At 40.5% G+C, this 13,969-nt stretch overlaps 1 protein-coding gene across 2 annotated transcripts; it reads left to right on the forward strand.

Annotated features, from left to right (window-relative positions):
* Positions 1-587: 587 nt before the first annotated feature.
* Positions 588-10,133, forward strand: abhd17ab (abhydrolase domain containing 17A, depalmitoylase b). 2 transcript variants are annotated; one of them, XM_035653767.1, is made up of 5 exons: positions 588-1,329; positions 1,940-2,301; positions 3,820-4,014; positions 4,667-4,846; positions 6,850-10,133. In XM_035653767.1, the coding sequence occupies exons 2-5, from the start codon at positions 1,946-1,948 to the stop codon at positions 7,073-7,075; spliced, it is 957 nt and encodes a 318-aa protein (XP_035509660.1). In that variant the 5' UTR covers positions 588-1,329; positions 1,940-1,945; the 3' UTR covers positions 7,076-10,133. The 2 variants fall into 2 exon arrangements, with proteins under 2 accessions (XP_035509660.1, XP_035509661.1); XM_035653768.1 differs by having other exon boundaries at positions 588-741.
* Positions 10,134-13,969: the final 3,836 nt, after the last annotated feature.

The raw sequence follows: 13,969 nt of genomic DNA on the forward strand, positions 1-13,969 counted from the left end.
AATATGGGTGACCCAAACCTTTAACCTGAAAAGAGGTCTAATCAGCCAGAATAACCGGTGTGTGGGTGCAGGGCCTGTAACAAGGTGGCCTATTTCTTGTGGCCACATGGGTGGGCTTACATAACACACAAGTTGAAAGGCTGACATTTGCAGTTCTCTGTAAAAGGTAGTAAAGATGGTTCCTGTGTCTGTAAAGCCTCTTCTTCCGTAGAAAGCAGGAAAACTCTGCCTGTGTGTGTGTGTGTGTGTGTTTTGGATGGGAGGGGGGCTGCTCATGTATTCCGTTCGGTTTTATCACAACTTCCAACACAGATACATGATGACACATCTTGTTCGGTTAATAACAGATAAATCTGTAATCTGTAATATGCTTACAGCCATTTAAAGTAATCATTCTGTTCACCAATACTAAGTAATTGTGATGAGTCATTCACAAAAGAGAAAGCTTTTCTTAAAAAGGTAAATGAACAATTAAGTTCAACCATGTCACCCAGTTCACAGCACTGACACACACACACTCACTGATAACAAGTTTCCCTTAATTGTCCAATGGAAACTCTTTACGTCACTTCCTGTCAGCTGTCGCTTCCGGATGCGGTGAAACAGCAGAGAAGTAGGAAAACACCGCACGTACATGGATTAATGTAAGTGACAAGACGCCATCCATAAAGTCAGAGGACACGCCAGCGCCGTCCTGAATGGATCCACGGACACACACACACGTCGGACTGTGTGTTGACGGTATTTTACGTCGGTTGTTTTTACTGAGTAGTCGTGTTTATGTCTTCTCGCTAGCTTGAGCCAGCCTAGCGTTAGCTGCTCCGCGCAGACACATATCTTCTCTCTCCGCTGAAATAAGACTTGTTGTCTGCTTTATTCTTCATATAGTCGCTCAATCCGTACGGGAAGAGAACCGCACTGTTCGTGTTTAATTGCAAGCTGTTTTTGGACACTTCGAGGTCAAAGGTGCATTTGGAAAACTCTGCACTGCCAACGTCAAGCAAAAGCTGAAGAAAGTTGTTTTTTGTTTTTTCGTAAATTATCCAGGGCTCGTTTGAGGAAACAGCACATTGTATCGGACTCGTCGACATCTCAACAAGTGGACAAAATGGAAGTAATGTGGACTTCAGTCACCACACGGAATACACAGCAGATACTTAAATAACACTTCCCTGTCAGCCGGTAGGCTCCACTACTTTTCCTTGTTCTGCTGACAGGGCACTTTGCAAACAGTATCCTGTGTTTAATCTGACTGAAGAGGAGGAAGTCTTCCCTGTTTTGGTTGCCTCTTTCTGACTTTAACTTAGAGTAAGGTCTTCAGCTCAACAGGTAGGTCTGCTGCTGTTGTCTCATGTTTGTTTGGAGTGGTGTCCTCTGGGGATACAGCCGGTAATTATTCTAATAACCGTTAATGATTAGCTCTAAATATTTTAGTAATGACTTATAATAATCACCATGAGGTACCAGAGCCTCGGGTGAATTGCTTGTTTAGTTTAACCAAAATCCAAAAAGTATTTTGTTTTAGAGCTGAAACAATGAATTGATTAGTTGATTGACAAATTATTCAGCAACTATTAGCTATTAATAGTTGATTACAAAAATGCTAAACACTCATTGGTTCCAGGCAACCTTTCAGTTGTGAGTGTCTGCTGCTTTTCTTTGTGTGGCAGAGAAATTAGAAGACATTACTTCGGGCCAAATGATTCATCAATTGATCCAGAAAATAACCTGGTTTATGGTTTCAGGTTTTTCCAAAATAAAATCATTTTCATGACAAGATATAAACGTAATCGCTTCTAATGTTTCAAACTAGCATCATCATTGCCACACTTAGACTGGAGGCTTTGTACATTACATATGTACAAGTATCTCATTGTGTTAACACTGGGATGATGTGGATTCATTAGCACAGTGATCCTCTTGTCCTTCTTCTGCACAGTGAAGGATGAATGGCCTCTCGCTCAGTGAGCTCTGCTGCCTGTTCTGCTGCCCGCCCTGCCCCAGCCGCATCGCAGCCAAGCTCGCCTTCCTGCCCCCTGAGCCCACGTACACCTTTCTTCCAGACCCAGAGGCAGTCCCTGCTGCGCCAGGGGCAACAGGGTCGTCTAGTGTGCGGGCGCGGAGCGGTGCATCGGTCGCTGGGGCCGGGGGAGTGGAGGGGAGATGGAAGCTCCACCTGACAGAGCGAGCCGAGTTTCAGTACTCGCAGAGAGAGTTGGACACGACGGAGGTGTTCCTCACCCGATCCAGCCGAGGGAACAGAGTCGGCTGCATGTACATTCGCTGCGTTCCTAATGCCAGGTAGGAAGTTTAAGAGATTCCGGTACGTTCTGAGTCAGTGTGTTGTGACTGATCTAACTGACTTATTGTCTGTGTACCTTTTTCTGTGTATTTTATCGCCCACAGCCTGCTTGACCTTTCTTATTCATTTTATGACAGTGTCACACTTCCTCAGAAGCATTTCCGCCCCTTCTTTCTTGTCAGTCTTTTTCTACTCACATCCATGTCAACTTCCTTTTACTTGTCTCTCTGTTGACTCAGCTGACTTAAAAGATTTTTCTTTTCCTGCTTTTCCATGGATCACTGCCATTTATCTTAACCGTCCCATTTATTCTTCAGAAATCAATCTTTTCTCCATCCATTTTTTTTTTTTTTTGCTCTGTTGCTTTGCAGGAACTTGAATGTTGAGTTGTGCTTGTTGAATTCTGGTTCATGATAAGGATCATAATAAAAAAAGTGTCACACTCAGGGACAAGATATCAGTTCTCAGTGAGTCAGAGACTAAACATTTCCAGGTACCTGGCTTTGTCTCCTGTAGGTTTATGTCATTGAATTTATTGGCAGTGGTTGGTAGACAGTTTTATGAGAAGTGATTTTATCATTTAACCTAGATAGAAGTTATATTTTATGTGCTGAGGTGTAAAAGTATTTATCTTCAGTTTAATTCCTATCCCCCTGCACTGCTGCTGATTAATTTACCAAATCAATTAAAAAGACATGGACAGGCTTGTGTTACTTGTGTAGCTTGTATTAATGTCTCTCTAGTATTACACAGAATGAATCCAAACTAGACCTGATAGGCAGTCATTGTCATGCCACATTCTGAGTGGAGAGGCCAAGAGCAAAGCCACAGGCTATATGGGTTCATAAACAAAACCACGGAGGGAGGCTCTCAAAACAGTCAGTGTGTAGAAAAAGTGTCAGATTTCTCCAGAGAGCCCACCATGCATTCATGAATAAAAGGCAAGGGCTAGAATACCCAGCGTTTATAGTGGATACTCTGCTTCTCAGGTTGTACAAAATGTCTAGAAGTAAGAGTCATTTGACAAGCGTCCACCTCGGTAAACCAATCCTAAAACACGCAGCACATTTAGACAAAGACGTATTGGCATAGCGTCAAGCAACGTCACTATGTTTATCTTAACAACAGTGTAGAGTTACTAGGTTGGACTCGTGGTTGGAGAAATGTGATGAACTGGATTGTGTTTTAGTTTGTGTCTATTTTAATGTTAATCCTTCATGTGACTCTTTCTGCTTCAAATGAAGTGCAGTCGAGTTTCTAGTGTCTCTTTTGCTTTCTAGTCAGCCTAGATCCTGTTAAAAGAACCGCTATTAAATATATATAAATATAAAAATGTAAAGGATACAGCTGTGGTATTTAGCTACAGTATAGAATATAGACATTTTCACTTAATAAAGATATTTCTTGTTTAATAATAATTGTCAATAGACTGATAGATATTTCCAATCATAACTAATGTATTTGTCAGTGATAGAAACCGTCTGTCTAACCTGTTCCTCTTGTGTGTGTCCTTCCAGATTTACAGTGCTCTTCTCGCACGGTAACGCAGTCGACCTGGGCCAGATGAGCAGTTTCTACATCGGCCTTGGCACTCGCATCAACTGCAACATCTTTTCCTACGACTACTCAGGCTACGGTGTCAGCACTGGCAAGCCCACTGAGAAGAACCTCTATGCAGACATAGATGCTGCCTGGCATGCCCTGCGCACACGGTATGTCATGATATAATTGGCCTATATGTGTCCTTCAAGGGAGGATTTATTATACACCGCCTTGCCCTGCAGAGACAGGACACATATTAGGAGAAAATCAAACCGTGTTACATATGTGGATGGATTAAAATATCATTGCATTTTCTTTGGGTTGCCACTATAAGCCCAAGAAAAAGGGGTGATAATTAAGATAGGCGGCAGAGGGTTAGGTAAAGACAAAGATGTGAAGAAGGGGTGAATCAAGGTGGCAAAGGTTGTGATCAGGACAGAGCTGGGATGAAGAGAGAGGAGCAGAGTGGGGACAGGTGCCGTGGGAATAAAAAAGAGTGAGATGGATAGATGAGGAGAGGGATGGCTTGAGGGGGAGATGTCTCTCAAGGACGTTGTGGTGTGATAAAGTGTCTCATTAGTGAAAGCGGAGCTGCCTTAATGCGGCTATAGCCCTGGGAAGACTTGACACCACAGAACATTGACTAAGGGTTGGTTGAGGTGAATTTACATTTGGGTGTAGCTGGCACTCTTCACTCTGTAACTTCTGCATATTTATTAGAGCAATTGTAACATCCCTAGACTAAAGTCACTGAAAATCAATATTATTGTTCTGTATTGTGCTACTGCTTCTGTATATATCTGTCTCTGTGGTCTTTACCAGGTATGGCATTAGCCCAGAGAATATTATCCTGTATGGACAGAGCATTGGTACAGTACCCACTGTAGACCTGGCGTCGCGGTATGAGTGTGCTGCCGTGGTTCTTCATTCACCTCTAACGTCTGGCATGAGAGTGGCCTTCCCTGAAACAAAGAAAACGTATTGCTTCGACGCTTTCCCCAAGTAAGTCTCTGCTGAGTGTGGACCCTTTTTAACCAGCCTCTCTTATTCAGCCTCATACATGAAATGTTTGACATTTTCCTATATTTTATCGTTTAAAGGCAATTTAAACATATGCTAATATAATGTGTGTTTAATTAAGTGCTTGGTATAATTGACCTGTCACATTTGATATACAGCATTAAATATATCATTAGCTATGAGGATAAAAGAGATCTTTCTACAACAGGGAAGGCTTTATACTCCCCTCTATCTCTCTCTTTCTCTCTGTCTCATAAAATCCTTAATAAGGTGTTCATGTAAACATGATACACACTCACAGACTATTTTGCTGCCAGTTGGCATTTCCACATAATTACAGATCTGCCAACAGAAGAGCATAATTGCCACTTGCATTTGTGAAAGAGTTTCTTGTCCAAGACAAACATCTGCGCTGAAAGAACAGCTCTTGTCCTTTCGGGCCGTACTTTGGTGCTGTGATTTTTGTTTTATTTCCATAGATGTGAGTAGGTCATGCAAATAGTGGAATATTTCTTATTTCTTGCAGTAGCACCTTTCCTAACATGATATTCTGCTGTATGGCTGCAGCTCACGTTTGTGTCTCTTCATGTGCATCATTCACACATGATGATGTCAGAAGTAATGACCTTTATCAAAGCTGCCTTAATGAAAAATAAACTGCCATCGTCTAAACAAAATCTATTTGAAAGGTAACCTTCTGTATTATTAGTTTACTATAACGCATTTGAATTTATATATTAGTATCAGTCTCTTTCACTTTGGTATAAAACTGACCTTGCACCTTATAATCTCAGTTTATGTTGTTTACTTTCAAGGAATAAGTCTCGCCCCACATCTTTCCAACCCATAAGACCTAGTGCTTTGTCAAAGCAGGGGTATTATTAGTATTATTAAACAGATCAAATAAAACTGATATGATTCTTCTAACATTAAGTTGTAATTGCAGAAAGCAGGCTGGTTGTGAAAAAGAACTTTCTGGCACTTTTATTCTTTTATAGCTTTATATTCAGTTATAACCTCCTACTATGAAGAGATTTGTAATGTGGGTGTTCATTGTGACGTGTTGTTACTGTGTTTTTATTTTTAAACCTTGGCCACCAAACAGTTCCCTTGGCTGGACGTTAACAACGCGGCGCAATGCTATCCTTAGCAAGACTCTATCCCTTCTGTTCTCCTTGTCAGTTTAGTTTTAGTGGCTGAGTGTGACGAAGGTCAATGGCAGCCAACGCCAGCAGTAAAGCAGAGTCTAGTCCCAGATGGTACAAGTGGGTGAGGAGCAGAGGTGGTAGGAAACCAGGGAATGCCTTGCTGTGCGTGTAGTGAGCTGAGAAAGCCTCCAGTGTTTGCCTGTTGTTCAATACAAGTGGCCAGCTGGCATCTGTCCTTTCTCTGTGTAACTATCTGTGTCGTTCTTACTGTACATTAATCTGACCAGTCTGCTTTCTGATCTTTTATAGGGGAACTAATACCTATAAGTAAATGATCAATTTATTTAAAGTCCCCCTCCACCCAAAACTGAAGGAACATGTTTTTGTTCTTGTTCCTACAGTTGGATGTTTGAGCTTCACTGTACAGAAGGATGTATGTTTTTGACTCTAGAACGATGTTTTCACATTCATCTGCTGAAAGTGGAAAGCTTCTCTGGGCTCAATTGAAATCTGATTTTTAAGGGGCGGGGCCTACAAGGATTTTATGTGACATTACAGATAGTTTGATCCTGGTCCTGGGCCAGAATGCATCTTCTTTTGACACCTTGTGTCCAGCAGGAAAACTTTAGAAACAAACACACTTTGCATATTCATAGCTTCTGGAATTGTTAATGAGATGGGAGTAGATGCCTTTTTAAGGGTTTTAATGTGGAAATGATACTTTTTGTTGCAGAAAAACAAATCAAACACACATTATTGTTCCAATTATTTGTATATATGTCTAAATACATCTGGAGGGGATCTTTAAAATCTGTCTTTTCCCTTTTCCGCTTTTAGCATTGAGAAGGTGTCAAAAATCACGTCCCCGGTGCTCATCATCCACGGGACAGAGGATGAGGTGATCGACTTCTCCCACGGCCTGGCTCTGTTTGAGCGCTGCCCCAAGGCTGTGGAGCCTCTCTGGGTGGAGGGAGCGGGACACAACGACATTGAATTGTACAGCCAGTATCTGGAGCGCCTGCGCCGCTTCATAGGACAAGAGTTGGCCGTACAGCACGCCTGACCATCACCACCAGGACCATCAGCAAACATCGTCATTTTTCCTGGCCCACTTAAAGCTTCATCTCTCTGTGTCTGAGATGCAAGCGCGTCCAAGAGTCATCCAAACATCTCTCCGCTTACCACAGGGCACAGTATGCCTTTAATGGACCATGGATTAATGTGATATGGAGGAAAGAAATGCGTTCATGAACATCGGAAGTGCGTGAGTGTGAAAGACGGTCACAAACTGCATTCAGACTGTTCATTTTTTTAGCAGTCACTTTAAGAGTACAGCTGCAATGTGTTAGCAGCACATATACTCCTATACTGTGCAATAACATGGACAGTGTCTACAGGAAAAAGACTCTAAATGATGAGGAGATTAAACAGAACAACTCAGTAATCATGTAGGTCAATTACATTGTGGTCCACATGGAAAATCTCTGTCAATGTTCCAGCCTACTCAGAGTTTGTGTGCAACTTTAAATTCTATTGTTAACCCAAGTTAAGTGGATAATGGTGAAGCATGGCGGAGCATCTCTCTAAAGTGCTTCTGTCATGTGTTGAGGAATATTTTGGTTTTCTAATCACTTATTGAAATAACAAACAGGTTTGTAACTAAGTTCTGTATATTGAATGCAATCGAATGCAATTCAAGGTAAAGCCCCAAAATAAATCCTGTTTAGCAAAACTGATTTAAATATAGTCTCACTTTGTAGTGATTGGTTGTGTTGCATTGGACTGCGTTCTATTGAAATGTGTTTCTAATATTTTATCCCCCTCATGTATGTACTTGACACAGACATACATGGAGATGAATTTGAGTTTTGCGTGTTTCATTTTGTTTTTCGCTGTACTGAACATTTTGCTCAGGTAACCCTCTTTTAGACATTAGGATCCGTGTGTTCCACATTTGTTTGTCCGTCAGCTAAATCTCCTCAGATCCTTTGAGCAAACATTTCTGAAAACAGCCAATGTGCAGTCTTTTTTTTTTTTTCATCTTTGATTTTAGTAACGAACCAAACTATGATCCCAAAACTGAGGTACAGACCAAACCGTGAGCAGTCACACCGTTAGTGTTTTCTTTCTTGTCCGTGCCCCAGACAAGGAGTGGGATTAGCTGTGTTAAAGAAGGACAGAAGTTCAACAGCCTCAGATAGAAAATACCTCCAGCTCCTTCATTTAGTGGAATGTCTGAGAGTCTGTTTGCCCTATCCGTTTTGTTTTAGTCTTCATCTTCTTGTTTATGTCTCACACGAGTAGGTCACAGCTGTCAGAGAAGTTCCTGTTTCCCTCAGTGTCTGGAACAGAGGAGCAACACTAAAATTACACAAGCCTCGGTTTTTCTACCTCCAGCCTGCTTTTATCTCTTTTTTTTCTTCAATGCTGTCTGATGGCTATACATAGTAATGCACTCCATCTTGAGGGGTGACTTTGTCAGTTTGCGAAGTGAATGAAAACTTGCAATCAAGTGTTCAAGTAGAGTTTTACATTCTGGTGAGTAAAAATCATTCCCACCTTTTATATACAGAAAAGCACAGGAACCGACGTTTTATCACAATATAACACAGCACTGTGGTTCTCCTATATGTTTTACAGTTTTAAGAGTAAGAGGCTCTTCTGGGGGAAATCAGAAATCCGACAGGTGGACAACATTTCAGTTCATTTACTGTCCCACATGGTGACAATGCTATTCCAGTACTATTCTGTGCTACAGGTAAAACTAGACTGTGTGTGAGTGAAAAATATCCCTCCTCAAGTCTCTTTCCTCTCTGGTTTACAGTCTTTAAGGAACTGCCTATAACACCTGTATGCCTGTGCGTACACGTTCCACATAATGGTCTAGTATTTTTATGTATCTTAGGCTCAAGTTCTTGCAAACACTATTGATTTTAATACACATACCTGGGTATAACAGTGGTACAGCACCTTTTCTACCTGCTGGTGTGATTTTTGTAACAACTGAAAATGGTCTCAAACTGGTTTTATTGCCCTTTTTGATTTGTTCTTTTTTGTGCTGATTATCTGGGGAAATATCACTAACCAATATACAGTAAATTGTCTCAGTAAATTGATTGTGCTGTGGAAATATTGTAAGTATACAGAAAAAACTGGTGGAAGATTATATCAGCTGGCTGTCCTGTTCAAGTCATTATGGGTTGAGTTGCAAGATGAATTGTAATCTCCTCCTTTTTACTGCCTATCTTAGATTCACCGCACTCCATCGTGACAAAATCCCTTCGTGCTCTCACTTAATGGTCTGTTTTACAACCAGACACGAGTTGCAAGCGTTCATCTTAAAGGTGCAACACTCACCAAGCCACAGAAGTGTTTTATCTAACTGACTTGGATTTACATAAACCTTTAGACAGCGAGTGTTGCTTCTTAGTTGAAAGCTGAGATTACAACTGTTTTTTCTTTTTGAAGAGAAGTTTGGATTTTTTTTTTTCTTCTGTACGTATGAACCAAAGTGTAATTCTTTTATTTCAGCGCTTTACCCAGTGTACCTGCTGCTTTCATTGGTATCTTCTTAACCAAAGCAAAAATGTTTAAATTTCATTTCTTTTTTTATTTATCCATGTGATTGTTCTGATCTTTTTCCACTATATAATACATTTGATAACAAATTAAATGTAAATTTGTCAGATTGCTCAGTAATTGTTTCATCATATCAAGTTTGGTTTCAAATATGCAGCAACAGATTTTAAATAGCAAAAATTATAGTTGTGGGTGTTTTTGGTCTTTTTTTTTTTTTTTAAACCGTTGAAATGTATTATTTGTGGAGGAGTATAACTAAGCAATACAGCAAAGCTGTGAGTTTGTGTTTAGAAAAAAAAAGTGTGTGGGACGATTAAAGAACAATGACAGGAGCTTCAAGTAGACAAATGAAAAGCTTTTGTTTGTCTTTTATTCAGATGTTTGGATTTCTGGAGTAACACAACTGTGGGCATCATTTTTTGTCATCACACATTGTTATCCACTGTTTATTATACTGACTCATTTTTAGTTTTTAAAGATTTTGTCTTTTTCCCCAAGAATTTAAGAGAAGAAGTTAATAAAACATAATCAATAATTGATAATTAACATGTCTCTTTCCCACTTCTTAAAGATAATTCCTCCCTCCAGGTGTCATGGTGCTCTTATCTGTAATAGAAGAGCCTTTTCTCTAGAAATCAATGTTGCGTGTGTCTCATTCAGTCCCTGATTTTCCACTCATGGCAGTCCTGGCACTCGCTGAATAATGACCTGCCTGTAGTGAAAGGCCTCACGGGGCTGCACGAGACAGATCCAAGAAAGGCTCGGGTGAATAATTGGCTGATGAGTAAAGTGTGTGTGTGTTTTATTTCTCCTCTGTGGAGTTGTGTGTCGGGATGGGCTTGTTATCATTTGTGCCAAGAAAGGTTCAAATGATGTGTTTTAATTAAACCAGTACAAGGACTCAGGTCTGTCCCAGCCTCTCTCACTGTCTGCCACCATGTTGCATTGTAGGGGAAACAGGGACAGATGGATCGTAAGCTGTGCTTTCCCTGTCCTCCCCCCTGAACACACACACACACACACACACACTTGTGCCAGCTCTCTTTCAATGGACTACATAAACAATCTGGTGTCCCACTCAAATGCTCTTACGGATTAAAAGCAGCTGCAGCGGCACATCTTCCTGCGTGAGGCAAAGTTAGTGCAGCCTGACCTACTGCATCAAACACAACCACCAGCCCCCCACACTCAAATGCACCGACTTTCACACAGCCCTGAGCACAAAAACTCTTTCATGTTGACATGTATCAGAGGATTGTGGATGTTCTGGGTCTTGACAACAGCAGACTTAAAACAAGGCTCACGAATCAAAGAGCTGCCATTGAATGTACTGAAGTAGAAAATTGTTGGGGTGCACATTTAGATTACACTGTGTATCAAATTGAGAGATGGAGAAACTCGTACAGTACTGGTCTAAGAATTTTCATCAGATGCCGATATGGCCTGGTTTAACCGTATAATGAAGAGCCTAAAGGGTCTGGATGAGGAATAGCTGACAGGAAGTGACTTTGGAACAAGGCTGCAGATAGCCAGTTAAGACTGTGATGCTTGCCAAGATATAGGGACATACTACAGGGGAAAATAGTGCACATATGAACACAGTCATTTTTTTCAAGTCTCAGGTCTAAGTTTTTGTTCTTCACCAAATTTTTTTTATTCAAGTACTCAATAACACATTAATTAAGAATAATATATCTTGATTAATCTTTTGGCATTCTTAGCCCCTTCATCTCTTTTCAGGATATTAAACAACACACTGAATGCATTCATCTAAAGAATAGTACTTCTAATGTGAGTACATTTTTCACTTTCTTATGTCATAACACTATTTGCATACAAACACACAAACACAAAAATAAGATTCATACAATGCAGAAATTATACACATTCTTCCATGTGGATGGACTATACTCGAATGTAAACAATGAGGCCTCTCCTGACATTTGTTTAGCAGTCACCTAAAGTATCTGAAATTGTGTTTGTAGGACATTTACCACAGTACAAAAGCTCTCAAACGGCTCTCAAGCTCATCTCATTCAGACCTGATAACAACTAGTAATCAGCCACTAATATGGTACATGATGAGCCCAGACAGAGACACGTTTCTACTGAATATCTGCAGTCTAGACTACAAATAACACAAAGATGTGGGGAAAAAAACAATATGGCTGAAAGAAAAACACAACACTTCTATAATATCTTGCAGCTTAATCATTCAAGGAGTCGCCAGCATGTAGGATGAGCTCTGGCCTCTAATGAAACGGTGTCTCCAGCGCTTCCTCACATAGGTTACACATTTAGTGGTAGAGAATATTTCCTTCTTCAGTATTTGCAATGCATATTTATTTGTGGCTACCCAGCATGCCTGCTGAGTTTGTATATTGCTTTTCCTTCTCATTACCATTCGTGCAGATCTTTTGCCCTGTGCATTATGTATATCTCACTGATGTTTGTCTGCTGTCTTCTTTGTGGTCCATGGTGGGTTCTAATGTGCTCCTGTCCATAATGTTGTTTTATTTTTTGTGCTTGGACTCTCAAGCACAGAGCTTTTTCTATCAAATGTAATTGCATATTCCCTCTAGCAATACACAGTATATATAACTAAAAAGTTTTTTGTGTTTTTATGTCTATCCCTGAGGTGAGAGGCCATCTATTCGTACCTGGCCTGCATGGCTGTGCTCACGCTGATGAACTACGCAGTCACACAGGAAAACAAGCCCTGTCTTTGCCCTTCATGCCACCTGTTGAAACGCGCTCACTGTTATCATGTCTCCCACCTTCCCCTCATTACCCGCAAAGTAGATAAAGCTCATTGGGTGCAGACTTTCTGAGTACACAGTCCAGCTGTTAGCAGAAAATCAAATTTAATCAAACGACTATTAAGCTGCTATAAAGGCCTGGTCCCACCTTTTGCAGACCAATAACAGTGAAACACATAAAAACGGTAAGTGAGGAAATATTATTGACAGTGGTCATTGAAAATACTGGAAGCCCTCCACCAGATAAACTTGTCATACAGTGCAGAGAGGCTCCATTGATTTCATTATAGCACGTACCCAAGTCAAACTGCTGCTCTATAGAGTGAAAACTGAATATTGTGGAACTATTCCACTGACTGCGCAAACAAATACACGTCTCACTAGAGCCTGAGCTACAGAGCCTTTTAGGGGAACTGAGCTGTGTGCAGACAAACACTTATATAGGACAGTGGTTCTAAACCTTTTTGGTCTGTGACCCCTTAAAATGGCCACTTATCACTTGAGTTGTGAGCTTAACCAAAGAAGGATTTTGCTTTTCAAATTGTTTGATTTGAAGGGTTTTTAGACACTTGAAAAGGTCCCAGCGTTTTGCAAGGAAATAGTTTAGATAGTTTAGATTAGAGAAACATTAATTTGTTCAATAGAAATATAGAATTACCCCTTTAAGTAAATTGTGGCCAATTTGATTTATTCTACGACCTCTTGGCGGGTGCTGACCTCCAGGTTGGGACCCACTGAATTAGGACATTGGATTGACTTGAAAGAATTTACTGGGGACTTACTTTTTAGCTTTACCTTAAACCATATCCAGTAAATGCTTAACCCCAGCACTGACCTTCTTAACCTTAATGACAGTGACGATGAGCTTTTCGTCCCCGAAAGTCCCCTTCGTTTCACACACACACACACTTGTTTTATTCTTCACTTTGTTCCATTTTGTGAGGCCTCTCCTACGCTAACTTCTGTGAACAATGTTTTGCTCTTTGATTTTGTCATTATTATTTCATCTTTGAGTATTAACTGAGACGACAGGGCTCTTTGATTTTTCCACTTGTATTGAGTTGTGGTTGAGCCTGTTGGTTGCATCTGTTGAAACAATGAAGCAAACTCAACTGAGATGTTTATAATATATAAAATACACACCAGAACCTTAACACAACACAAAAAAAATTAAAAATTTACTTGTTTTCTTTCATTTGGATTGTGTGTGGCTTCTAAAGTAGTACATTTCAACACTCTAGATTTTATGGATAAGAACAATTTCACCTGTTTCTGAATGAGGGTGAAAGTCAATGGCTTGTTAAAGGAACATTCTCTAAATTTATGTCTGTTTTTTGTCTTTGAATTCTTGGAAAAGGGTCTGACCAGCACAGCAAACCCAGTTTCAGGAAACGAAGGTCGTGACTGCTGCATTCAAGTCAGCAGAAATGTCTTCCACTCAGCAAAATAACTTGGGCCCCGTCCAGAACAACCTCTGGTCCTTTTATTGATAATGTCAATCCTAACAGGACTGAGCATGTTGTCTATCACCGCACAAGGGTAAAAAGACAGGCGCAGAGCTGCCTCCTCTGGAGTTGTTTGTGTAGTCAGATAGCTGTGCTTTAAAACAGCTAAATATA

The sequence above is a fragment of the Morone saxatilis genome, unplaced genomic scaffold (assembly GCF_004916995.1).
Source record: "Morone saxatilis isolate NCDOM2014 unplaced genomic scaffold, NCSU_SB_2.0 Contig12, whole genome shotgun sequence".
Taxonomy (NCBI): Eukaryota; Metazoa; Chordata; class Actinopteri; family Moronidae; genus Morone; species Morone saxatilis.

Coding starts and splice junctions, on each gene's coding strand:
- abhd17ab (XM_035653767.1), top strand. CDS start 1,946: ATGAATGGCCTCTCGCTCAGTGAGCTCTGCTGCCTGTTCTGCTGCCCG. Junction 2,302..3,819: donor CGCTGCGTTCCTAATGCCAG/GTAGGAAGTTTA, acceptor GTGTCCTTCCAG/ATTTACAGTGCTCTTCTCGC. Junction 4,015..4,666: donor TGGCATGCCCTGCGCACACG/GTATGTCATGAT, acceptor GGTCTTTACCAG/GTATGGCATTAGCCCAGAGA.